This window comes from Pogona vitticeps, chromosome 4 (genome assembly GCF_051106095.1).
Source record: "Pogona vitticeps strain Pit_001003342236 chromosome 4, PviZW2.1, whole genome shotgun sequence".
Taxonomy (NCBI): domain Eukaryota; kingdom Metazoa; phylum Chordata; class Lepidosauria; order Squamata; family Agamidae; genus Pogona; species Pogona vitticeps.
In genome coordinates, this window is record NC_135786.1 from 54,972 (window position 1) to 80,869 (window position 25,898).

At 52.2% G+C, this 25,898-nt stretch overlaps 4 protein-coding genes across 11 annotated transcripts in view; 2 read left to right on the plus strand and 2 right to left on the minus strand.

The window, feature by feature from the left end:
- COPS6 (COP9 signalosome subunit 6) overlaps nt 1-1,843 on the plus strand; it is a 30,746-nt gene extending 28,903 nt beyond the window's left edge. For both annotated transcript variants that reach the window (XM_072996519.2, XM_078392223.1), the window contains 4 exons: nt 373-487; nt 729-821; nt 918-1,018; nt 1,664-1,843. In XM_072996519.2, the coding sequence (XP_072852620.1) occupies nt 373-487; nt 729-821; nt 918-1,018; nt 1,664-1,804 (450 nt within the window). In that variant the 3' untranslated portion in view covers nt 1,805-1,843. The remainder of the gene's footprint in view (nt 1-372; nt 488-728; nt 822-917; nt 1,019-1,663) is intronic.
- A 4,029-nt stretch (nt 1,844-5,872) lies between these two features.
- MCM7 (minichromosome maintenance complex component 7) lies at nt 5,873-15,302 on the minus strand. The gene is made up of 15 exons (XM_072996523.2): nt 15,147-15,302; nt 14,924-15,006; nt 14,631-14,795; nt 14,343-14,467; nt 13,672-13,852; nt 13,397-13,534; nt 11,479-11,628; nt 11,269-11,383; nt 10,976-11,107; nt 10,242-10,325; nt 9,316-9,709; nt 9,067-9,150; nt 8,414-8,582; nt 6,408-6,517; nt 5,873-6,259 (listed from the first exon to the last, which is right to left on the minus strand). The coding sequence occupies exons 1-15, from the start codon at nt 15,193-15,195 to the stop codon at nt 6,052-6,054; spliced, it is 2,187 nt and encodes a 728-aa protein (XP_072852624.2). The 5' UTR covers nt 15,196-15,302; the 3' UTR covers nt 5,873-6,051.
- Nucleotides 15,303-15,310: 8 nt separating this feature from the next.
- Nucleotides 15,311-25,299, plus strand: AP4M1 (adaptor related protein complex 4 subunit mu 1). 5 transcript variants are annotated; one of them, XM_072996526.2, is made up of 15 exons: nt 15,311-15,510; nt 16,455-16,540; nt 16,650-16,759; nt 18,548-18,644; nt 19,618-19,728; nt 22,414-22,494; nt 22,727-22,789; nt 22,922-22,988; nt 23,775-23,828; nt 23,920-24,026; nt 24,128-24,219; nt 24,328-24,372; nt 24,478-24,528; nt 24,720-24,791; nt 24,938-25,103. In XM_072996526.2, exons 1-15 carry the CDS (start codon nt 15,453-15,455, stop codon nt 24,954-24,956), a joined length of 1,113 nt encoding a protein of 370 aa, XP_072852627.2. In that variant the 5' UTR covers nt 15,311-15,452; the 3' UTR covers nt 24,957-25,103. The 5 variants fall into 5 exon arrangements, with proteins under 5 accessions (XP_072852627.2, XP_072852625.2, XP_072852626.2 ...); XM_072996524.2 differs by having other exon boundaries at nt 15,351-15,510; nt 24,674-24,791; nt 24,938-25,299; XM_072996525.2 differs by lacking the exon at nt 19,618-19,728 and having other exon boundaries at nt 15,351-15,510; nt 24,674-24,791; nt 24,938-25,299.
- Nucleotides 25,217-25,898, minus strand: part of STAG3 (STAG3 cohesin complex component) — a 52,985-nt gene continuing 52,303 nt past the window's right edge. For all 3 annotated transcript variants that reach the window (XM_072996521.2, XM_072996522.2, XM_072996520.2), the window contains one exon: nt 25,217-25,538. The gene's annotated coding sequence lies outside the window, so the exon portion shown is untranslated. The remainder of the gene's footprint in view (nt 25,539-25,898) is intronic.

The following is a 25,898-nucleotide window of genomic DNA, read 5'->3' on the forward strand; positions in this document are numbered from 1 at the left end:
CTGCCTGTGTTTTTTGTAGAGGGAAAGAACCATGTGGTTCACAGCTGGTGAATTAAAGGCAGCTCTGAAATTGACTAATTATTCTGGAGGCGGATTAGATTTTGTTTGAGATTTTGGGCTTCCTGGGGCTCTTGGCAGTTGCCCCATTTTCTCCCTGCCACCACCTCTGGTGCTTTGGACAACCACAGCAATATTTTCTTGTTCATGGACTGCTGTCTGTAAGGCTTGCATTGAAAGTGTCTGGATAGAAGAAACATTATTTCAGCAAAAGAAATGGAGTCTGCCTCTTGCCTGGCATTTGCCAACCGCATCTGTGTGGAAGAGGTTGTGCCATGTTTTTCGAATCTCTTCCTCTTTTTTGTTTACATTTAGGCCACAATGTTGTTTGCAGAGCTGACATACACACTGGCTACTGAGGAGGCAGAGCGCATTGGGGTGGACCATGTGGCACGGATGACAGCAACTGGCAGTGGCGAGAATTCAACAGGTGAGGGAAGGAAAGTGTGTATGAGATCAGCAGGGAGACTTGAGAGGCAGCAGGAGCTGGAGTGAGAGTTGTGCCTTTGCTGATCCTGTGTTGGGCTCTTTAAACTGGGTACTATGAGGAAGGCTCACCTTTGGTCTGGTGTGCAGGTGATCTCTGTCATTCTCCAGGTACAGTGTGTGTTTCAGGTGGTGCACAGCAGACTGGTCACTTGATTTTCTTCCCCTTGCATGTCTCTTGCTAGTGGCCGAGCACCTCATTGCCCAGCACAGTGCCATTAAGATGCTACACAGCCGTGTCAAACTCATTCTGGAATATGTTAAAGCTTCTGAAGCTGGTGAGAGCATGTTGTGGATTCAGTGACATACAGGCTCCCTCTTTTTGGGGGTGGGGAGGTGGGTTCAACCTGTTTTTCCCATGTCTTTCCATGCAGGTGAGGTGCCGTTCAACCATGAGATCTTACGTGAGGCGTATGCTCTCTGTCACTGCCTGCCTGTGCTGAGCACTGACAAATTCAAGACAGATTTCTATGACGTGAGTGTTAGGGCATGAAGGGGAACTAGCCTACACCTGCCAAAGTGTAGAAGGGAGGAGAAGGAAGCTGTAAAGCACCTGGGAAGGGGAGGCTTTTCATGTGGCTTTGCAGAGGGAAACAGGGTGGGATGGGAGCAGAAAAGATTATGTTTGCCATTGCTGGCTGAAGGGCTTCCCCTAAAGTTACAGTGGGCTCTACTGATGCCTTTTTGCCTTTAAAAGTTCAGTATCCCACAGGACCTAAAACTGGAATTGGATTAAGTGCATCAGCATCAGAGAACTGAGACAAATAGAAAGAAACAAGAAAAGAACATAGCTTTGCTTCAACAATGCAAACAGTTCTATTTGTTTATGAAGTAACTACCTTCACGCTGCCTTTTAGAGCCAGGTTCTCACATACAACTTCCACTCTATAAACTGTTAGAAAGCTAGTTTACTACAGTCCTTGCTGACATTGGTGTTGTTGTCCCTGGTGAAGCTGCTCCATCCTTTCCCTGTTACTTTGGGAAGGGCAGCTGAAGTAGAGCCCCAGCTTTTGGGAAGGGCCGCTGGAAGGGATTTCCTTCTGTGACATCAGAGGGAGATCCCAGGAGGCTGCTTTCCTGGTGGTGGGCTCTCAGTGACACCTCTCTCTCTCCCCCTCAGCAATGTAATGATGTGGGACTGATGACGTATTTAGGCACCATCACGAAGACCTGTAATACTATGAACCAGTTTGTGAACAAGTTTAACATCCTCTACGACCGCCAAGGCATTGGCCGCCGAATGCGGGGGCTCTTCTTCTGAGGCACGTTGACCCTTCCTAATAAAGCAGTAGTGCTGCCACATGCTCTGCTGTGTGTTTTCACTGTGGTGGTGGTGGTGGTGGGAGGGGTGGGGATGGCTCAGGTTAAGTCCCAGGGGAATAAGCTCCTCCGGTTGCCAGCTCTGCTTTCTGCACCATCCATGGATGCTCTGTAGGGAAAATATGTGGACACGAGCATTCTGGTGTTGCTGCACTTGGGAGAAAATATTTTCTGGATTTTTGAAATAGCAACTTCTGCTGCCTTCTTGAACCTTTCCTGTTTTGATGTCTTGTGGGGTCAGGTATTAGATAAAAGGTGCAGTCGTATTGCCAAAGCTGGTACATCATCATAAGCATGTACCATCCAGTCAATTCTGACTTATGGCAACCCTTTTCATGGGTTTCCAGGTTTAGAAACACTCAGAAGCAGTTTACTGTTCCCCCTTCTTCAGGGGATACCTTGAGATTGTGCAGCTTGTCCAGGGCCACACAGCCTGGTTCTGGGATGCATGATGGGGAAACTGGCGCACTTACTGAGCTATCCAGGCAGCTTGGTACATTGGTTCTGGAGAATTATATGAACCAAAATATTTATTTCAAATTCCTGTGCTAATTACTTCCACTAGGACATGGCATGAATAAACAGTGCAGAAGTAGGTCTTGAAACCACTTTCCTTGCCACTTTAAATTAACAGGGTCTACATAAAAAAAAAACTGCTAGCTTGTTCAGCCCCTTTCTTTGTGGGTAAATTTTGCTCAAGAGAACTTTCAAACACTTGATTGTGTTTGTAGATCATGTCTCTTGGCCAGTGATTTTTTTCAATTGAAAAACCCTGTTCTATAAAATTCCTCCAGTTAACAATAAATTGATGACAGTATACTTTTAGATAGGTGAAGATCTTCCTGTTATGCGATTAACATACATGAACATCAAGTGTTGGGCACATCTGTTTGTTTTAAAGTAATTCCTTGTGTCTCATTATCAAGTAAAAAACTTTCCCCTGATCTATAAAGCAGAGGCGTTGCGTGCTCTGGTCCATGGGGTCACAAACAGTCGGACACGACTTAATAACTAAACAACAACAAATAGAGCACAGACTGAAAATCTTCTGAAATACTATTATGCTTCAGTAGCCAATTTAAATTTGTGATATGTCTACTGGCTCTTTTACAGACGCCATTGAATATTGGGCATTTCTCTCTATATATGGTGAAGGTCTTTGTTCAGAAACCTACTTTGTTGCATGAGAACCTTAACTACACTAGACTACCCTCTTACACAGCAGGTAAGGGGTAAATAGCCATACCCAAGAGAAGACTCCCTGGAAAAGACCCTGATGTTGGGAAAGTGTGAAGGCAAGAGGAGAAGGGGATGACAGGGGACGAGATGGATGGACAGGGTCACCGAAGTGACCAACATGAATTTGACCAAACTCCGGGAGGCAGTGGAAGACAGGAGGGCCTGGCATGCTCTTATCCATGGGGTCACGAAGAGTCGGACACAACTTAATGCCTAAACAACAAGATACTTGGCTTCCTTTGCAGTGGGAAAGATTGGTAAAGATATCTTTGCAAACCCACAAGGAAGAACCTCCATGGCAAAGCAGCCATATAAATTTTGCAGCATTTTCAGCAGACCAGCTGATGCCTGTTAACAGTAAAGATTGCTACAAGCAATGGCAGACAAAGATTCAGCTGAAACAAAAACAGTAAGACCAGTTTTTTGCAGGCCACTGTAGCATTCAGCGCTGCCCTCACCTGTCTGTCACAGCTGGGCAGTGGAACATCAGCCAATGAGGGGACGGAAGGTGGTGCAGAAGGGGGAGGAACTGGAATATATAAATGGGTGTATGAGGTAAAAGAGAGAGAGAGATTTTGGGAGAGTGAGTGATGAGTGTGTCTATGGGCCTGTGAGCCAAATAGTCAGTTAGGGAAGAGTCTGTGTGTGTCAGTGAGTGAAAGACCTTAACATCTTGTGATTTACTTACTCTATTTTGTTAAACCAATAAACAAGTTTTTGTTTTGAAACAACACGTGTATATTTTTTTAAAAAAATATTTGATGAAATTGGTGGCAGCAACTGAAGAGTGAGCACTCCTGGAGGCCTGAGTTGGTAGAGGCTTCAGCGTGCCCGCTACAGACACAGTGTTATGATCTCACACGTGCATGGCTACCAGGGATTCCTTTAGCCTGAAATCTCCAGCTTCAGCCTGAGTTCTCATGGGCACATATGGCCAAATTTCCCACTCTGCTTTTCCTCAGTTCTCATTTTTATTGCCATGCAGCCTGGATTTTGCATTCTGGAGAACTCAAACATCTGCACATATTTGAGGTTGGTTTTACTGCAAGTACTGTACAGACTTTTAATCCAGCTTCTCGTAGGCCAACAGAGCAGCAACAAAAGCAAAAAGCTCGTGGGACATGGCGGGGGGGTATTGGCTAGTGTCTTGCACATAAATCACAAGTATAATTTACTGCCTGCAAGACAGATGTTTTGGGTGTCTGCTTGGTGCACTACCTGGCCTGTTGAGATCATTTTTGCTCCTTGAAGCTAAGCTACATGAGCATGAGATGATGATGAAGGCTGTTAGACGAGGCCATCGGAATCATATTCATAATTTTACAGCTCCTCTGTGGTCTTGGGAAAGGAGGCTTCAACTGAACCAAGAGAATCAGACTGCTACTAGTTAGTTACCATGTCAGACCTGATTTAGAGAAACCCTTAATAATAATAATAATATAATTTATTGTCATTGTAAGTATATACACAGTATACCCATACAACAAAATAAACAGACACCCAGAGACCAGACACATGCACACACATTAACATTCCCCAAACACTCCCCACCCACTAGAAGTCCCCCACTAAAAATACAAACATCTACACCTCAGGCCAAGTAACACAGTCCAACTAATTATTCACTACTGGTGGTCTTTAAGCTCATTATTAATTGCAATTATAGCTCTAGGATAAAAACTATTTAGAAAACGTGTGGTCCGAGTCTTAATTGTTCTATATCTTCTGCCAAACGGTAACAGTTCAAAAAAGTTATAAGCAGGATGGGAAGAGTCTCTCAGGATGCTGTGTGACTTCCTCAGACAGCGGGATGTGAAGATGTCATCCAGGGTTGGTGGCTGGAGCCCGATGATATTCTGGGCAATTTTAATGGTTCTCTGTAGAGCTTTTTTGTCTGCTACAGAGCTACTCCCAAACCATGCCAGAATGCCATAGGTTAGGACACTCTCAATGGTGCTACCATAGTAGGACAGAAGTAAATGCTGTGATAAATTTAACTTCCCGAGCATTCTCAGGAAATACAGCCTCTTCTGTGCCTTCTTTATTAGCATGTTGGCATTTATAGTCCATGAGAGGTCCTCTGAGATGTAAGTACCCAGAAATAGGGTTTTCAAGGCAAGTGAGTATTCAAGTAGTGGCCAGAATCAACTTTGCTCCAATACCCAGTGGCCAGAATCCAACTGCTGCTAGCATGAAGTTTGTTTAATTTGTTGTGGTTCATTGCAACCAACTCATGAGGTGCTAGAGCATGTGCGGCTGTGCACCTGGCTGAGCAAATGATGGGCCCTGGCACTTCCTCAACGAGCTGCAATTAATTGTGACAAGTTACACAATTGTTCCGAGAAAGCCAGCAAGATTCCGGCCAATATAGATTTGTGCTTTGTGTAAGTCATCCTTTGTGGCTGCTTTCCTTCCACCCTGCACTCTGCTGCACTCCCCTCCCTTGAGCGAAGTTTCCAGTCAAAAACTACACAGATCCCCCCTTCAGACCACCCACAGACCAAACTGTCTAGACCCATTAGCTATGGAAGTGGCTCCCAACACATCTGTGCCTCCTCTTCCGCACTACAAAGATGACTACCTGGAAAGAGCAGCACTGTGCGTCCTTATGACCCTGACTTGTCCCCACAGAGGCAGACCAGGAGCCTTGGATTTACCAAATGAGAGGGAGGCCAAGCATGCCACATGGCACAGCCTTTCTATGAGGCAGCATCCTACACTGACATCTCACAGCATCTTTCTCTGTTGTCCTTGAAAGAAGCACCAGCTCTTTTAAGAGATAAATGACTTTATTGAAGGAAAAAACATACCAAAAACTACCAAGAGGGGAGAGCAGGAGGCAGTGCGCAAAATCCGGCTTGGAAAGTGCTGTGGGACATGACCCACCTAAACCCCAGGCAGCCCCGCCCCGCCCCGCCCCCTCTTCTAGCGCCCCCAGGTCGGCATGGGTCACACAAAAGTGAGACGGCTCCTCTTCTGATTCACCTGCCAGACGTTGAGCTCCTCGTACTCGCTGAGAGCAGCCTGGAACTGGGCTGGAGTGAAGCCCTTCGACACGCAGCGCTGCTCGGCCTCGGAGAGGGGGACAGAACGTGCTCCCCCGGTGGGAACCAGTTCTCGGATGGCTGCAAAGATCAGCTCGGAGGGACGCTGGGCCCTGGCAGGTGGAGGTGGGGTCAGGGAAAGAAAGAAAGGTTCAGCCAAATCTCTCCAGGTGGCAAGAGACTGCCAGTGCTCACAACAGAATTGGGTTGGGGAGACAGCAGAGAGGAAAACACACACACACCCTCCCTGGCTTTTCTCACCTGCTTGGTTGTCCCTTGTCTGCCAAGAGAGAGTCCTTAGACATCTCCATAAGGCGCATGGCCTCGTTGACGTCTTCCTTCTCCACCATATCCACGCGCCTCAGCCGAGCCTAAATGAGAGAGAGGATCAAAGCTGCACCCCTGCGCTTCCCGGCACAATCCTGCCCCACTAGCACCCAGCCTCAGCCCTTGCAAATTCAGCTGAAATCCCCTGGGGCTTGTAGAGATCATTCCCCATTCAGCCAGGGCCTGCAGCTGGTGCAGGAGGAATCTTGGACCCGAGATATCCATCTTCAGCACCCTGCCCTGGTAAGGTTCCTGGCCTTGAGAGAGGTACAGCATCATTCCTCAACAACCGCCTGCGCATCACTTTCTGGCCCTCAGGTAGGCCAACCTTCTGCCACCTCCTCCAAAGCTTTGAAAATTGGAAGTGGATTACTGGATACCACCTTTCCTGACCCTGACTTTCAGTAAGCAAATAAAATGGCTTAAAATACCTACAGACTATCAGTAGAATTACTCTGCCATTTTAAGTATGGTAATTCCATCCTCTCTTTCTTTGGGATCGCATTTTTAATGACCATAAACTACGTTGGAATTTTTTTAAACTGTAGAATTGTTTATGAACAGTTAAGTAATTACAAAGCTTAGAACACTCTTCTCTGGAGAAATAACCAACACTAAAGACTCACAACTGTTTTATTAGAGACATAAAAAACTTTTCTCAGGCCGCTTTTAAGAGAAAGACTGCAAAGCTAATGTGTGTGCCTTTGAATGAAGAAATTGTTTATGGGGCCATTTTGGAGTAATGGATGATAAAAACAGCTCTTCCTCTCAATCAGCATCAGGAGGAGCAGAAATTCCTTTCCCATAGTCTGTCCAGATAGTGCCAAACACAAAGGTATGGGCTTTATGCACAGTCTATCAGCTGAAACATTGTTTAGGAACCAAGATCCCTCCAGGCGGAACTACTGTATTTTTCCATGTATAAAACCCTTTTTCTTAAAATAATCAGAGGACAAATTGAGGGTCATTTTATGCACGGAAGGAGGCAGAGGCAAAGGAGCAGTGACATGTCCGCTCGGGCGCCTCTTGCTGCCGCCGCCACTGCCGCCCAATTGCGTCCTACAGGGCTCATGGCTTGTCCCCTCCGGTGGCAGAGGCAGCAGCAGGAGGCAGAGGCAAAGGAGCATTCATGTGCACTCAGGCGCCTCTTGCTGCCGCCTCCCCCGCCCACCCAATCACCTCCTCCAGAGGGACGGACGGGGCTCGCCTCCAGCTCATGTCCGCCTTGTCCCCTTCGGCGGCGGAGGCAAAGGCAAAGCAGTCCCACTGGAGGAGGTGACTGGGCGGGCAGCAGCAGGAGAGATGGAGGTGGAGGAGCAGTTGCCCGTTAACTAAACATCTAATACATTGGGGGGGTTGTATACAATGAAAAATACGGTACATTAAAAACTGTAAGCTATTGAGATCTGCTATTGAGAATGAGAAAAAAAACATCCAACTTTTCTGATGCTTCAGCTGACAGCCCCCCTCATCCAGTGGAGAACCTGGTTATGCCACAAGCCAGGTGAGGTTGGGCTGAGCAGCAGTGAAATGAGAAAGGTTGGCGATTTCATGTCTTATAACGACCTCTTAAGCTGGAAGAACATTTGAGAAAGTTAGAAAGCCAATAAATAAATAAGCAGCATGTGAGTACTCAGTTGAACAGAGGTTGGCAAAATGACCTTCAAGGGGGGGGGGTCACACGAACTGGGCCCGAGGCTGTGGGCAAAGGCAGCGCACCCTCCGCTACTGACTTTGCAGTTTGGCTTTCCTGTTGATACAGAGCAGCTGCCACAATACTGCCCTGCTAATGGCGTTGAGCCCTCTGTCCGAGGCCTTCACCACACAGCCTGTCCCCAATGTTTCCAAGCTGCCACTGCAGCCAAAGGTCATCCTCAGAACAAGCACAAGGCCGACTCCAGCTGTCCTAGAGGCCTTCCAGCCCCCCCCCCCCCGCTCACCAGGGCAGTGGCCAGGCGCAGAATCCCCAGCAGCGTGCGAGCCGAGGTGTAGGTGGTGTCCTTGCTGGCCCAGGCCTCCTTCCGCATCTCCACGTAGGCGGCTGTGATGTAATCTGCCAGTGACTCTGGCACAGCTGGCTGGCTCTGCTTACACAGGGCAATGTATCGTCTGCCAAGAGAATTGGGGGGGGGGGAGGGGGGAGGCTGAGCTGTGTTTTTGGATGTATGCCCCATGACAGGGTCTTCTACAGCCCTGTCGCAAGGAGCTCCTTCCAGCTATGTTCAGGAGATTTATTTATTTATTTATTTTTGGACTTATATACTGCCCCATAGCGCTACAAGCACTCTCCGGGCGGTTTACAATTTAATTATACAGGCTACACATTGCCCCCCGCCCCAGCAAGCTGGATACTCATTTTACCGACCTCGGAAGAAGGCTGAGTCAACCTTGAGCCAGCTACCTGGGATTTGAATCCCAGGTCGTGAGCACAGTTTTAGCTGCAGTACAGCGTTTTAACCACTGCGCCATGAGGCTCATGTATGACATGGCATTCTGTTCGTCTAAGAATGGGGGGGGGGGGAGAGCCTGCTCCCCCCCATCCTCAAAAACGTAGGCCAGGCACTCTGTTGAGCCCTGGTGCTTGCTCACTCACCTCATAAGGCCCATGTCCAGCTGCTGGAAGTGGCAAGGGGGCTGCCGGCTGTGCTGATGGACATACGTGATGTGCTGTGCCAGACTGGGGCGGGGGAGAGGGAGGAAGGGGGGGGGGGAGAGAGAAGCACAATTCCTCACTAAGAACAGGAGAAACAGCAGCTGCAAGGGAGAGGGCTCAAGACCCCCATCCCTCCCTCCACAGGAGGGCTTGCCTGCCCAGAGGGCTCCCGGTCATCTCCCAGCTTACCGGAGGTCGTTGTCCCGATCAGGGCGGTCCTGGATCAGCCAGAGCAAGTCAAAGCGGGAGAGCAGGGCAGCTGGGAGCTGGATGTTCTGCTCCAGACTCCGCTTGGGGTTGTAGCGCCCATAGGCAGGGTTGGCAGCTGCCAAGATGGCACAGCGAGCATTCAAGGTGGTCAGGATGCCTGCCTTGGCAATGGAGAGGGTCTGCTGCTCCATGACCTCATGGATGGCTGTGCGATCCGACTCCAGCATTTTGTCAAACTCGTCAATGCAGCAAACACCCTGGTCTGCCAGCACCAGGGCCCCTCCCTCCAAGGTCAGTTCTCCCGTCAGTGGGTCACGCAGCACAGCAGCTGTCAGCCCCACACCGGATGAGCCACGCCCCGTCGTGTACTGGCCTGCAGGGGAAAGTGGGAGGGATTACCATGGAAACCCTGTTTAAGTGGAAGCTGCCCATATAGGCTCCAAACACCCCCCCCCAAGACGAGGGCCAAGGCCAAGGCCAAGGCCAAAGAAAAAGAGGAGCAAAGGGCTGGCGGTGGGAGGTTACACAAAAGAGGCGTCGGACCCCAGGTTTTTTGGGTGGGCAAAGCAGTCCTTAGCCTTCCAGGCAGGTGTGGGCGACAGGCTGCTACCTCTGCATATACCGGATGCGCCCTCAGGCTTCTGATGAGCTTTTTTTTTTTCTTTCTTTCTTTTAAATTCAAACCATGGACCTAGTGCTCAGGCATCTAATCCAAAAGGAGTGGAACCCCCATTCTCTGCATCCACAGGAGAACAGCTGCAGTCTTGGGGCAGGGAAGCAGGTCCGTGCCCAAATGGGCCACTCTTGGCTGCTCGAGCGCCACAGCCAACGAGCCTGTGGGAGCTGCAGGTCAGCATCTGGAGCCCGGCCTCTCCGCGGCCTCCCCTGTGCTAGTTCCTACTCACTGCGTGGAGCCAGCCGGGTGATGTAGGAGAGCAGCTGGGACTTGGCCACTCCAGGGTCCCCCATGAGGCAAATGTTGATGTTCCCTGAAAGGGGTGGAAACCAAGACAAGGGCCTGGTGATTTCTGCCCGGCACTTAATTCCACCATCGCAGCAACTCATAGGAGCTGCCGTTCCAACTGAAATCATTAAACAGGCCCTCCTAAAGATGCCTAAATGGCCACAGCAGTCTGTCTCGAAGGCATTTGAAAAAGATTCTACTGTGCTCGGGAACTCTCTTCCCAATTCCATGCAAAGAACAACATCCCTGCAGGGATTCACCAAAGGAGGGAAGGAGGAATGCCTTTGGAGGGGCTTTAAAGGGCTGTTATCTATCAGTGCACATACAGTAAAATTGTCCAGGCTGTGGTTATTAGGCCCTGTGCATTTCATCATCCACATATTTTATTGTAGCGTGTCCTGTGCATGAATCGCGTTTGTGCTGTGTGTGCTGTTCTCAGTCTCTTCAGAGAGACAAAGAGCATAGAAATGACAATAACCAATAAACGAACAAAGCACCTCCATGCCCTGCCCAAAGGCACCTGTCCTTCCTGCAGGGGAATCTTAGAGCCCAGTCCAGAACCAGGGTCGCCCTGAGGTGGGGCAGAGTGGCAAACAGGCCTCCGAGAGCAGCGAAATGGGGGCCAGATGTGGCTACAAGCATCTCTACGGGACTTCTCCCAGTTCTGGGACTCACCCCGAATCTTCATGCCCCTGGGGTTCTGGTCCACTCCCCCCACCAGCAGCAGTAGCAGCGCCTTCTTCACATCCTCATGACCATAGATCTCCGGCGCAATGGAAGCTGCTAGCTTGTCATAGAAATCTTCCTCTGGAAGAAAACAGATGGGTACACTTCTGTACAGAGTGTATTGCCGGCAAGCAGTTCCCAAAATTCGGCCATAAGATGGAACCAAAAAAAAGGAGCTGAAAGAAGGCCGAATGTTTTGGGTGGGAAGGCGGGGAAAGCGCAGGGAGAACCTCCGCCCTCACCTGTGATCTGGCGCAGCTCCTCCTCGCTGATCCCCCCTTCCCCCAGCTCCTCCTGCTCACTCTTGCTCATGCAGACAATATGATGGGCTTCCAGGAACGTATCTGAGAGCAGGCCCTGTTGGAACAAGGCAAGCCACAGGCTCAGTTCAGAGACTCAGCACTGTCACCCCCAGAAACCCCCCCACCCCACCCCACCGTTGCTCTTCCCACCTGCAGGAGCTGACGGAAGCCTGTCTGTCGCACAGGGAGAAAGATGCCTGTGATGCTGACATGGTCGCCCGGCTGCACGAGGCGTGTGTTCTCCCCTTGCACACTGACGTTCATGGAGCGTGGCAGGTTCCCCACCGGCACTTGGTCACTCTACAGGTAAGGAAGGCAGAGGTAGCTATATCAGAAAGAAGCCTGGGCAGGCTTTTCTCACTCTTCCTAGTGCTCGCTGTTGAAAATGCCCAGGTTTCTGAGACAGTGGGCCACACACATAGGCTTCTCCGGCAACCATGGGGCTGGCTATTCGACATCTTACTGGCCCAACACCCTGTCAGCAGAGCAGTTGGGCCCATGCCCACCCTGTTCTGGAACGAGGTGCACTCCTATCCAAGACCAGCCCAAGTGGGTCCCCGGCCAGAGGACTAGGATCTCTTGCCCAAAGGGCTGTCTTTAACGACCGCTGGGGAACCACACGTCCTAAGCACTGGGCCTGCCATCCTGCTGAGGCCAGGTGCCAGAAGCACCTCTCCGTAGCAGATCGTGAGAAGCACCACCGGCTTCTAGGGATCAACGCTGAGCACGATTCCAAGTGCTTCCTTTGAAAACCACATGCATTCCTTGGGTCTTGAATGTCTGCAGAAATGTCTTCTCGTACATCTGTGATGTTACTCAACACACCTCCTGCAGCTGGCTCCCTATTGCCTGAAGAGAGGCAGGTGGACGGGGGGTGGGGAAGGGCCGTTACAGGTGCGCAGAGACCTTGGTCTGTACAGTGCCTGTCTCAGCAGCCTGTTTAGAGGGAGGGAGTGGAGCTCCTTTATCTTCCCAGGCCTTTAACTCTGGGGTGGCACTTTCTTGTGTATTGTAAATTACTGTACTTCTACAGTGGTGCCTCGCTTAGCGAGTGCACCGTACAACGACGAATCCGTATAGCGATCCCCTTTTTCGGGATCGCTATACGGAGCGCCCAATCGCCGCACCTCGCTTTGCGACGATTGGGCGTCCCGCGGCCATTTTGGAGCCGCCGATCAGCTGATCGGCAGCTCCAAAATGGGCGCGGGAGGACCCGAAATGGCCCCGCGCTGTGTTTTCGCGCCCTCGGCAAGCGAGGGGAGGGCGCGAAAACGCGGCGCGGGGCCATTTCGGGTCCGTTTTGAAGCCGCAAAACAGCTGTTTTGCGGCTTCAAAACGGCCGCGGACCCGAAATGGCCCCGCGCGGTGTTTTCGCGCCCTCCCCTCGCTTGCCAAGGGCGCGAAAACGCGGCGCGGGGCCATTTCGGGTGGCCCGCGGCCGTTTTGAAGCCGCAAAACAGCTGTTTTGCGGCTTCAAAACGACCCGAAATGGCCCCCCGCAGCTGTTTTGCGGCTTCAAAACGGCCGCGGGCCACCCGAAATGGCCCCGCGCCGCGTTTTCGCGCCCTTGGCAAGCGAGGGGAGGGTGCGAAAACGCGGCGCGGGGCCATTTCGGGTCGCCCGCGGCCGTTTTGAAGCCGCAAAACAGCTGTTTTGCGGCTTCAAAACGGCCGCGGGCCACCCGAAATGGCCCCGCGCCGCGTTTTCGCGCCCTTGGCAAGCGAGGGGAGGGCGCGAAAATGGCTGCCCGGGGCCAGGAAACTTCTCTAAGTGGGAAGTTTAGGGCCGATTTGGAACGCATTAAATGAAGTTTAATGCGTTCCAATGGCTTTTTACTTCCCGCTTAGCGAAGATTTCGTATAGCGAAGGTTAATCCGGAACGGATTAACCTCGCTATACGGGGCACCACTGTAATCCCTTGAACTGAAGAGCTTGTCAACACTCCAAAGAGGAAGCTTCTCCAGAGTCTACTATCTATATCGCCAAGTCTGTCATGCAACCTGTTTGGGGGAAGATCAACCCCCCCTTTCAGAACAGCAGCAAGGCACCCTCCCCCCCCCCAACTCACATGCTCCTGTATCCGAAGTTCCTGGTATTTGATGAACTTGGAGCCCCGGCTCTGCAGGTAGAGGCGGCCTCCGGATCGATTGGTTTGGCACTCCCGGCTTGGGCACATCAAGAGAGGCGTGAAGGAAGGGGACTGGATCTGGAAACAACAGACATCAGCCAAAAAGAGGGAAGGACACTCAAAGGGGAAGGCATGAAAGTTCACGAGCATGCGCGCGCACACACACACACACACGGCGAGCGTACACTGCCTGCAGAGCAGGCGAAACCACTTACCGGCTGGTAGGTTTCTGCCCCACACTGGTCACAGCTGTAGGTGGCCACCACCATGCGAGGCTTCACCTCAGAGACACGCGTGACGATGCCCCGGATGGTCACCAGCTTGCCGATGGCATCAGCCTTCACTTCTCGGATCACACGGGCTTTGGTGGTTGAAGGCGCCTTAAAGTACAGCTCACTGCCAAGAGAAGAGAGGCAAGGGAGAACTGGAGGGGACAAAGGCGGCCTGCCTCCCAAACACGCTTTTCATGTGTGCTCACCAGATACACCCCTCCGCTGTCTTTGGAAACAACGGCTGTCACAAGGAAGCTTGCGAGAGAAAAACACTTCAGTGTAGCGCTTGCAGCAAAACCCAGTAATTTCAGTTACACAAACTAGCCAACGTGAAACCATCAAACTGCAGCAACTCAAGTGAAACCAAGAAGGTCGCAGAACGGCTATTTTATCTAAATTATTTTTACCCCTTCTTTCTCCTTAAAAAAGATCCAAGATGGCTTAAAGCAATTAAAAGATAGCACTTAAGCTAACAACAGAGAGCAATGCCAAAAACGCTCTCCCTCCCTCCCGCCTTTCCTCCTGAGGAAGAGCCCTGTGCGGCTCCTGAGGCTGGCCGCTTCCTGCCGGGAGGGAGAGCCGGAGTGTGTGTGGGGGGGTGGGTGGGCACTCACAAGCGTCGCAGGAGCTCCGGGGGGAACTGGTTCTGGGGGTCGCGGGGCTGCCCGGGGTCCCGGCCGCGTCCCTCCATCAGCAGGCGGTGCTCCAGGTAGACGTCCAGGGCATCCTTGGCGGTCACCTGCGCGAGCGGGGGGGGGGGGAGTCACGGGGAGGCGTGGGGAGGGGAGGGCAGGGGGACCCCCACCACCACCACCACCCCCGTCCCGGGAGGCCTCCCCTTCTTCCCCCCCCTCCCCAAAGAGGAGGAGCCCCCCTCCCCCCCCCCCCTCGACCGGGCTCACCTCCCGGCGCCGGAACTGGGGCAGGAGCTCCGAGGCGGCGTCGGCGAAGACCCGCTCGTAGCGCTTGGCGTTCTCGCAGGCCGCGTCCGCCAGCTCGGGATCCTCCTCGGCCACCTCGTCCAGGTCCACGTAGAGGGCGGCCTGCTCCCGGTGGGCCAGCGCTTCCTTCGGGGGGGGGGAAAGGGAAGGTCAAGCCCGGCCTGGCCTGGCCTGGCCGCCCGGAGCATCCGGCCGCTGAGCCCCCCCCCGACCCGGGCGCTCTGCACGCGCTCAGGGGCCCCCTCGGGACTCACCAGCTGCTCCCGGTAAGGGAAGGCCTTGGCCTGGCCGTCCGCGCCCGGCCGGTGGAAGCCCTCCAGGAACGCCCGCGCCTTCCCTGCGGAAGGAGAAGAGGAAAAGCCCGCCGCCGACAAGACGGGGGGGGAAAAAGGGCCGTCAAGAAGGAGCGGTGCCTCTCCAGACCCGACCCGGCTCCCGCTCCCCACTCCCGCTCCCCTCGTTCTCGCTCCCGCTCACCGCGCTCGGCCTCGTAATCGCCGCCCTTGGTCGCCGCCGCCGCCGCCATTCCGTCTCCCCCCCGCGTTTCTTTTTCCCGCGCTCTCGCCCGGCCGAGTGGCGCCAAGCCGCCCACGTGACCCAAGCGGCGCCTGGCCCGGCCAATCCCAGCACGACGAGGACCTCCCGCCCCGCCTCCCTCGGCCGGCCTTTTACAACCACGTGACATAAGCCGGAAGAAGGGAGGGACGTGGGGGCGGGGTCTCTTGCGCCACGCCCCCTGCGCCCCTGCCCGTCCCGGGGCATGCGCAGAGGGCGGTCGCGGGGATGCTGCCGCAGGTGTTCGTGCTCTCCTCCAAGGGCGACCGGCTCCTCTACAAGGACTGTATCCTCCCCTCGGGGCGGGAGGAGGGGGAGGGGCGAGGCGGGAGGGGGAGGGAAGCGAGGGGGCCGTGCTTGACCCCCCCCTCCCCCGGTCCTCATGATCCCTTCGGGAGGCTCCGAAGTCAGGGGGGAAGCGCCCCCGGCAAAAGCCTCCCTCCGGGGTGACCGTTTTGTGGGAGGCCCGGCCCGGTTGCAGCGCCCGGGAAAGAAGACCGTCCCGGAGCCGGAGGGTGCCCGTGGCAGAGGAAGGGAGGAAGGCAGGCAGGCAGGCAGGCCAGAGGGGGCAGCCGGGAGAGTGGGGGTGGGGGGTGGGGAGCGCCCCCGCCTGCCCGCCTGCCTGCCCGCCTGGGCTCACTCGCGGACCCCCGAAGGGAGGACCCAGAAGGCTCTTCTCGGGTCTGGAGACGGGCAACGGGGTCGCGTCGCGTCGCGGCCCCTGCCGCTGCTCTCTTTCCACGCCCAGGTGCATCTTACTCTGTGGAAACCGAGAGGGCCTTCCTGGCCTCCCCTTCAAGCTTCCCTGAGAAACGTGTGCGGCTCCCCGTAGAGATATCCTGGATGCCGCAAGAGAGGAGACCCCTGCCTGGCCGGTTGCCCCCCCTTCCAACCCCCCCCCGCCCCGGACTGCCAAGTCAGTGCCTCCCCTTCCTCTCTGGTGGGGGCCCCTCGGCCTTGCACCCCAATGGACAAGGGGTGCAATCAGGCCGGGATCTGCAAGACAGTCCGCCAACAGTCTACCTCAAACCAACAACAGGCTCAGCCTTTCCCTCTTTCTTGCCTCTTCCGCCACTCCTGGACAAAAGGGGGCTGTTTTCTGGCTTCAAGGTCCCCGAAGTCTCCCAGGGGAAGCTACAGCTTAGTAACTCATCCCAGAAGCAGGACCAAGTCATTTAGTTTACACTCAGGCGGTGTCCTTATCTTCCTTAACGTGGTGGCTCCGGACAGTCCGTGGCGATGGAGACTCCGGCCTGGTGGACACCTTCTGCCGCAGGATCGCTGTGCTGCCTGCAGACCAGGCACCTGTCTTCATGGTAAGAGAAGGGAAGGGAACAGGGCACACGTATGAAGGGAGAGGGAGGGGGGACACACCTCGCTGTCTTGCTGACCTCTGCCTCCTCTTCTGGGCTTTCTCCACTCTAGCAAGCACGGCCGGGGCTGCATTTTGCTCACGTGCGACATGCTGGCCTGTATTTTGTTGCGACTGTCCTGCCCAGCACCTCCCCATTTGTTGCTGTGGAGTTCCTCAACAGGTGAGGAAGATGGGATGGATCAAGTGGACAGAAGAAAGCTCATTTCCCTCTCATGCCATACTAAAATCAAGGGATGTCCACTCCAATGGAGTGCTGGGAAAGCGAGAACAGACCAGTGAAAATATTTCTTTACCCAGTGGGTTGTTAGTCTGTGGAACTCCTTGCCACAGGGTGTGGTGATGACATATGGCATCTAGATGCCTTTAAAAGGGGATTGGACAGATTCCTGGAGGAAAAGTCCATTGCAGGGTACAAGCCACGATGGGGATGTACAATCTCCAGGCTTAGAAGGAAGGGGACCTCCAAATGCCAGATGCAGGGGAAACTGGTCTCGTTGTCTCGGGTGCTCCCAGAGGCATGTGGTGGGGCTGCTGTGAGATACAGGAAGCTGGACTAGAGGGGCCCTTGGCCTGATACAGCCGGGCTCTTCTTATGTTCTGATATCTTTAGCCCCCCCCTTCCCTCTGCTTGGGACCCCCAGCCCTGGGGAACGCACCCTGAGTCCTCTCTTGGCTTTCCATGGTAGCAATTGATATAGAAGAATGTGACACTTCTATTAGACCCCTAAAAATAATCAAACAATTGAGATGCATAAAATTATGCAGGGAAGGAATAAAGTGGATAGAGGAAAGTTTTTTTTCCCTCTCACGTAATACCAGAACCAGGGACATCCACTCAAACTGAGAGTTGGGAAAGTGAGAACAGACCAAAGAAAATATTTCCCCAGTGGGTTCTTAAATCTGTGGAACTCCTTACCACATGATGTGGTAATGGCATATGGCCTAGAGACCTTTAAAAGGGGATTGGACAGATTCGTGGAGGAAAAGTCCATCGCAGGTTACAAGCTCTAAAGGAGATGTATAATTTCCAGGCTTCAAAGGGAGGTAGCTCTAAATGCCAGTTGCAGGGGAGGGGTATCTAGTTGTCTCGTGTGCTCCCAGAGGCATCTGGTGTGAGATACAGGAAGCTGGATTAGATGGGCCCTTGGCATGATCCAGCAGGGCTCTTCTTATGGTCTTATGACAGGATGGGTGATCCAGGTGAACAGGGTAGGAGGTGGTGTGACTAATTTCTTGTGGCATAATGGTTAAACTGCAGTACTCTGCTCACAACCTTAGTTTGATCCCGACAAGTTCAGGTAGTTGCCTCAAGGTTGACTCAGCCTTCCATCGTTCCAAAGTTGATAAAATGAGTACCCAGGTTGGTGGGTGGGCAAAGTGTTCTTGGCATAACTACCGTATTTTTCCGTGTATAAGACTATACTTTTGTTTAAAATCTTTAAACTAAAAATTGAGAGTCATCTTATACATGGAAGTAAGCTGAGGAGAAAAACCCAAGTGGAGGGGAAAGCAGAGATCAAAGTGATCCTGTACAGCTTTGATCCCTGCTTTCCCCTCTGCTTGCTAAGTCCCATGGGGCTTAGGAAAAGGAGGGGGGAAGGATCAAAGCAATCCCGTGGCAGTATAAAGGGGAAAGGGATCATAATGATTGTGCAGTTGTGGAATTGCTTTCATCCCTTCCCCCCTCCTTTTGCTAAGCCACACGGGGCTTGCCACAAAGGGAGAAAGCAGGGATCAAAGCCATCCTGTAGCACTTTGATCCTTTTTACCCTATATTTGCTAAGCCCCACTTAGATTTCTTAATTTTGGGTTAGAAAAGTAGGGGGGGTGTCTTATACATGGAAAAATACAGTAGGTTGTAAGCCACTCACAATGCTCTTAACGCTATGGGGTGATATATAAGTCAAAACAATAAAAATAATTCACTCTCCATTGCTCCTCTTGGTAGATTGGTAACTCTCCTGAAAGACTACTGTGGTTCCCTAAACGAGAAGACAGTCAGCTTGAACTTTGCACTCCTCTATGAAGTGCTGGATGAGCTGCTGGTATGTTTGCTTGGAGGAGGAGGTGGTGGTGGCAGTGGTGAAGGTGGAAGGGACGTGGTCATCCTGGAGCAGTGTGGTGGGAGGAGGAGGAGGATGCCCACGGCACTGACTAGCTATCCAGCAAGGCCCGTTCCAGTTGTCGGGACTGAACTGCTTTGTGGAGGCAGCGGGGGTGGGGAGGAGATGGGTTCCAGTCCTAAAATGGCCAGGCAGGGGCTGGAAGGGGACTTGGTTCAAGTAGTGTGGTGGCAGCAGCAACAGCAGCAGAGGCGTGCCCATTCCCGGAACCCCTGTGGGGCCACTGGGGAAGCCCTGCCATGCTTCCGGTGGTGCCAGGGAGCCCCTCTTCACCCCCGTGCCCAGTACTTGTTCACAGTCCCAGCACCTTGTACTGAGAGCTATCCTGTTAGTGGCCACAGCCTTCCTCATTCAAGCAGTTTTATGGTCCTGTGTCTTCTAAGCTGCTGCCGCAGATGTTGTGGCTGGTTTTGTCAATCCCTGTGCTGTGGAAAATCTCCCCGAAGGTGTTGTTCCTGGTTTTATTCATTTTATTCATTTTATTCATTTTATTTATTTATTTATTTATTCAATTTTTACCCCACCCCTCTAGACAATGTCTACTCGGGGCGGCTTACATGGATAAAAACACAACAGTATGAAATGTATAAAATTATCAAAAATACAATTATAACAATTAGTTCCAAACAACACAATACCATGATGGCATGACTCAAGGAGAAAAGAGAAAAAATTGACTTGACTGGAGGGAAGGCCTGCTTGATTAGCCAAGTTTTTAACTGGCTTTTGAATAACTGGTTCCAAACAAACCCTATCTCTGCTTCTTCCTTTGGGCCAGGCTGAGAGCTGGCTGTATATGCCTGCGTCCTCTCTCCCTGCAGTGCTGACCTGAAAGGAGGCGGAAGGAAAGGCCTGCATGGGCAGCCAACCATCTCCTCCTTCCTTCCACCCTCAGGATTACGGCTACATTCAGACAACAGCACCTGAGGTACTACGGAATTTTATCCAGGTGGAACCTGTGCTGAGCGAACACTTCAGCCTTCTTGATCTTAACACAGTGGGTCTGGTGAGTAGAAACAGATAGGACTCAAACCATCTCTCTCCTGAGAGGCAGCGAAAGCTGGGGAACTAGATGGCTCCATGAAAATCTCAACCCCTTCTGTGGCTGCTGTAGGACAGTGCACTCCATATTGGCCGTGATTGGAAAACAAAAGGAGACCACACCGCGAATGAATGCCACAGGGGTTTTATACAAGTCATCAATGTAACTTTAGGTGCAAGTGCTTTGCAGGACTGTTTTTTATTTATTTATTTTATTTATTTGATTTGATTTGTACCCTGCCCATCTGGTCTATAAGACCACTCTAGGCAGCTTCCAGTATAACATAAAAGAGTAAAATAACACAAAATATTACATAAATCATACAATAACAGATGCAATACAAAGACAGAATAAGAAATAAATAAAGGAAAAATAAAAAGAAAGATCAGATATTAGCTGGAGGGAAGGCCTGAGAAGCTGCACCTGAGCAACGATGCTGCAGAACTGGAGCAGGTAAAGGGATGGCCACCAAAAGAGCTTTGCTTTTGTTTTGACTAACAGAATTGTTCTTTGCACTTCCACCTGAAAATTGTCTTTGATTTCCATCCAAAGTTCCTCTGGTTCACAGTAATGCAAATTTATTCTTTGTGTGTACTTTAAATTCATCAGAAACTTTGTCTAAATCAGGGGTCCCCAACCCCCTGTCTATGGCCTGGACTGGATCACAAAGACAGATGTCCCCCTCCCGCATGCACTCCCCCCTGCACAGCCGCTTCACGCGTATGTGCAAGTGCCCCCTGCCCCTTTTCTACCTTGGAACTAGGATTCTTTCAGTTTTCTTTTTTCAGCTCTTTGTAAATTTTGATATTATCCATTCGTGATAAGGACCACAATCTGCTCCTGGTCTTATTCTGGCAGAGAAAATACAGCTTTTCCATCTCCTGCTTCCAATTCTGTAGTCCATTTGATTTCTGTATTAGTCATCCGGTGATGTCCAGGTGCACAGTCAACTGTTTAGTAACCTGAAGCACGTATTTGCAATTAACAGGTTGTTGCCTTCACAGAATTCTGTGCATCATTTATTCTGCTTCATGTCTCTCTCCTAGGCCAAACTCTCCAAGGTTTGGTTTTCTTCTGTGTCCTACTGTTGCATTTCAGTCACCTATTATTAGCATGTCCGGGTATGGACAAAGGGTAAGATGTGCATACACTCCTGGCAGGAAGTGGCAGCTGCTAGCAGGCAGGGTAACCACCCCTTCTACCCTTTTGCTTAGCATAAGACCAATCCTGGTTACAATTAGGTAACTCGTGTCCTATCTGTTTCTCTCATAACATACTGTGTCATTGTGCTAAGTCAATAAAAAGAGCCCTCAGGGTGTTGCCAGGAGGCTCCGCTGGTTCTTGTTCGGACATCCGCTGTCGAGTCCTTTGTTCTCTCTCTCCAAGGCAATTAGCCTTTCCTTTTTTATTTATTTGTTCAATTTTTACCCCACCCCTCTAGACAGCATCTACTCGGTGATCACAACCACTGTCTTATTTTCTTGAAATCATGGAGAAAGGGTGAAGTGCCAGATGACTAGAGGAGGGCTAACATTTTCTTATCCTCAAAAACAGGGAACTAGGCGAATCAGGCAGACATCAAACCCAGGAAAAATTCTGGAGCAGATTTTAATGTGGTCATCATGCAAGCACCTCAGAAACAATGTATTAACTAGAAGCCAACACAGATTTGCCAGGAACAAACTCATCTTGCCTCATTTTTTTCATTCTTTCAGCTCCCATTTGGATTTCTGAATTGAGCATGGTGTTGGGCTCAATGGCTTTGTTTTGTTGTTGTTTAGTTGTTAAAGTCATGTCCAACTATTCATGACCCCGTGGATCAGAGCACGCCAGGCCCTCCTGTCTTCCACTGCCTCTCGGAGTTGGGTTAAATTCATGTTGGTTGCTTCGATGACACTGTCCATCCATCTCGTCCCCTTCTCCTCTTGCCCTCACACTTTCCCAACATCAGGGTCTTTTCCAGGGGGGCATTCTCCTCTCATGAGAGGGCCAAAGTATTGGCTTTATAGGCCCCCGCCAACTCTATCATCCTATGTTTTTTATATCATCAGATGTTCTGAATACCATTCAGTCAATAGCAGAAGAAACAGAACGTTCTCTTCCAAACTTTGCCATCATTAATAATAATACTAGTGTGCTATCAAGTCGATTTTGACTTATGGTAACTCTTTAGCCTTTGGGGCTAAAAGTGCTTTATCCTTCCCTTCTTCTGAGGGTGCTCTGAGACCACCAAACACCTTGCCCGCGAGAACACAGGTTGGCTCTTCTCTCAGAAGGCTCAGTGGGGAATTGAACTCTCAACTGCTGGCTCTATAGCCAGAGACTTAAACCACTTACCTTTGGTGAAGTCATTTGTTCTATGCCATCAGATTGCATCTGACCTACAGCTGTCATGAAATATATTTAAATATTTAAGGAATGGTTCTCATAGTTCTACACCCCAAGTGAGTTTCTGTGACTGAGCAGGAATTTGAACCAGATCTCCAGAACCTTCCTCCATCACTCTTTAATACGGTGCACTGGCTAAATTAGCCAATCTCAACCCATTTTTGGCCATGGCCATGAACACAATATGAAACATAGGCCAAATCAGGACTGTAGAAGTCACATAATGAACCTTTCTGCACTTGATATTTCCTGTGATTGCAGTTTGGAGCGGACACCCAGCAAAGCAAGATTGCCCCCAGCTCTGCAGCTGCCCGGCCTGTCCTGTCCTTGCGGGGAGAACAGGTAAGAAACTTTGCCACTCTTTCTCCCCCGCCTCGGTTTGCCTTTTAGGCGCTGTCCACCTAATAAACGTATTGCAAAGCTGCTGGCAGAACAGGTGCTCTGGCCACATAGGACAGCTGTGCCACTTAGCAACTCACAGCATATGGAACTCATTTCCTCTTGCCATGTAGACACAATGTGGAGAGGAGTGACGTTAAGATCTCTGCCGCTGTCTCACCTCTTTTTTTTCCAGGTCTCGCAGCCTGAAATTTTTCTAGATGTGGTAGAGAGGCTCATGGTCACCATCGCAGCTAATGTGAGTGGAGGAGCAAGGGTCTGGGTGAATGATAAGCCCCCCCCCCCCGCTGCCCATGGCCAGACCTTCCTTAAATTTCCACCAGTCTGTCAAGAGAAGGAACAAGAATCTCCCGGTTTTTCCTCCTCCTAGGGCACCCCCATGAAAACTGACATCCAAGGGGAAATTCGGCTTAAGAGTTTCTTTCCAGGTTGCTCTGGTGAGTAAAAGCTGCAGGGTTCCAGGGGACCAAACCACAAGGGCATGCTTTGGACCAAGTCCTGTTTCCCAGGGGCTGTTTGTGGGAAATACGCGGTTCCTCTTTTGCAGAGGGCTTCATTTAGGGCACTGGTTCTTAATCTTGGGTTACTCGGTTTTGGACTGAAACTCCCAGAAGCCTTCACCACCAGCTGTCCTGACTGGGGTTTCTGGGAGTTGCAGTTCAAAGGCATCCGAGTAACAAAGGTTAAGAACCACTGGTTTAGGGCAGGAATACTACCTGCGAGACTGGGTCCCTCCCCCCCCCCCAATTTTCATTTCATGCCCAACCCTGGCTCCACCTAATGCTTGGGGACTCCTCTCCCATTCAGCTGAAAACATACATGGGTCTCCCTGTTCCGGAACGACTATGCTTGGAGAGCACTTTTGATTTTGGGGGGGTGGTAATAGTTCTGGGCCACCTCCAAGACTTTCCCACCCTCAGTAGCAGAAGCCCTGGCACTGTCCCTGAGCAAGGAAGAGACCAGGATCTGCCCCCTGCCGCTCGAGAGATGCTGCCTGCGTTGTAGACAGCCGGCAGGTGCTTGGCCTCAGGGCAGCAGGGGAGTCTACTACTTGCCACTACGTGAGCCCTGCCCAGGAGCTGTGAGGCACCTTTCTGGACACTCGTAGCCAGGGCTGAGCCTGAGCCTCAGTAGGGTGGGCAGGGTCTGCAAAAGAGGTGGGGCGAGGCCTTGGCTGCCGGAACTGGGCTGTCCTCATTCACAGGCTGTGCCTTCTGTTGCAGAAATACGGATCGGCCTGACGGAGGAGTTCTGCGTGGGCAAGACGGAGGTCCGAGGTGAGTGGTGGGTCCCCCTGCCTCTGCCCCAATTCCCTTCCCCAGGAGAGGCCCCCTTTTGCTCCTTGACACTGCTCCCGCTTGTCCCCAGGCTATGGCACCGCCGTCCGCGTGGATGAATGTTCCTTCCACAGTTCTGTTAAGCTGGATGAGTTTGAGCGCAGTCGCATCCTCCGGGTGAACCCCGGTCAGGGGGAGGTAAGGATTGGGGGGGGAAGGGGACTGGGAGGGTGGAGTGGGGGGGGAGAGACGAGCCTCTCCTGATCTCCCCTCCCCCCCATTTGCCTCCTCCTTTGCAGCTGACCTTGATGCAATATCAGGTGGCCGATGACATCCCTGCGGCCCTGCCCTTCCACCTCTTCCCCACAATCAGCCACGACCCCAGTGGCCGGTGAGTGCCAGCTGCCGTCCTTCTCTGCACCTCGGGTACCCTACGAGAGAAAGCGAGCGAGCGAGTGTTCTCTCCATTTTGCATCTGCTCTGTTTTCTTCCCCCACAGGATACAAGTTTATCTCAAGCTGCGCTGTGATTTGTCACCCAAGAGGTAAAATACCTTGTTTGGTTTGTGACGTGGAGAAGAGCAGAGACCGGCTCCACGCTGTGTCCCTCCTGCCCCCTGGGTCTGCTCATCATCCTTTCTCCTTTGCAGCTATGCTGTAAACGTCCACCTCCACCTCCCAGTTCCCAAGGCTACTTTGAGGTAAGACAGGCCACCGCCTGCTTGACTCTCTCTCTGCTGGGGGCCTCTGTGCTACTGCTGCACAACCTGACACCCTCACTTGGCCTTGAGCTGTTGGGGGGGGGGGGGTTCTCTCCACCTTATGGCCTCCTTCCCCTCTGCCTAGCTTCTCTCAGGAGCTAAGCAGTCCAGAACAGACGGCTACCTTGCAGGCCACCACCAAATCCGTGGAGTGGGTTGTACCTCGCATTCAAGGCGGCTCCCAGCTTTCTGCCCTCTTTAAGGTAAGGCTTAAATACAGGGAGGGGGGAAAGAGGCCCTGACGGCAGTGGGCAGAGCAGCGGGACAGAGCCACGCTCCAACTCCTGGCTTGTAGCCTGGGCGCGGGAGCTTGTCTCTCTCCTCTCAGAGGCCTGCTTTTTCCTTGCAGCTGGAGGTGCCGGGACTGAGCCGGGCAGGGCTGCTAGAGTTAGGCCCGGCCAGCCTCTCCTTTGAGTTGCCAGCCTACACCTGTTCAGGGCTCCAGGTTCGCTTCCTGCGGTTCACAGGGCCACAGCCCAGCCTTCCCCATCGCTGGGTGCGATACGTGACTCACAGCAACTCCTACGTTATCCGCCTCAGTGCCGGGTAGAGGCTCTCCGGGCTGCCGGGACGTCCCTCCCTTTGCAAGGACAAGCGCTGGCTCCATTTCCTTTCAGACACAAGAGGCTCTCCGGCAACCCACTTTTATTTTTGAACCAACAACTGTAACGTATGAAAGCCAGAACTGTGTAATAAACTCTGGAACATGAAGTATTGCCAAGGTCTTCTTTGGAAGGGGAGGAGGACAGTCAATGAGGCGCGGCGCCAAACTCCATCCCGCACAAACTATCCCTGAGAAAAGGGGCGAACAGAGGCCCCAGGCACGGATCCTCGTCGGAGGGTCCACACAACGGAGGCGTTTTACAACAGGGTAAACCTTTCCTGCCCTGGCGCGCAGGGCAGATGCCAAGGGAATGAATTGCTGGCCAGGAAGCACTAGCCGAGGAAACCTGCAGCAGGAAGGGGATTAGCAGAGACGGAGACAGATGGGATGAGGAGATGAGAACCTTCTTGATTCTGTGACCCTTCCGTATCCTTCTAACTCTGCAGTTCTCTAGTTTTCAAAGCCTCCGGACTGAAAGACAAGACGGCAACCACCACCCTCACTGCCATCAGCCTCCTTTGTGAGCTTTCAGAGCCACCAGATCCGATTGTAGAATTTCAGAATTGTGGAGCTAGAAGGGGGCCCAAGGATCACGGGGCCCACCCCCTGCCAGTGCCGGAAGGAGCCAGGTCAGAGCCTCCTCCCTAGCAGGTGCCCAGCCATCCTCCGCTTAAAAACCTCCAGCGAAGGAGAGGCCATCACCCTC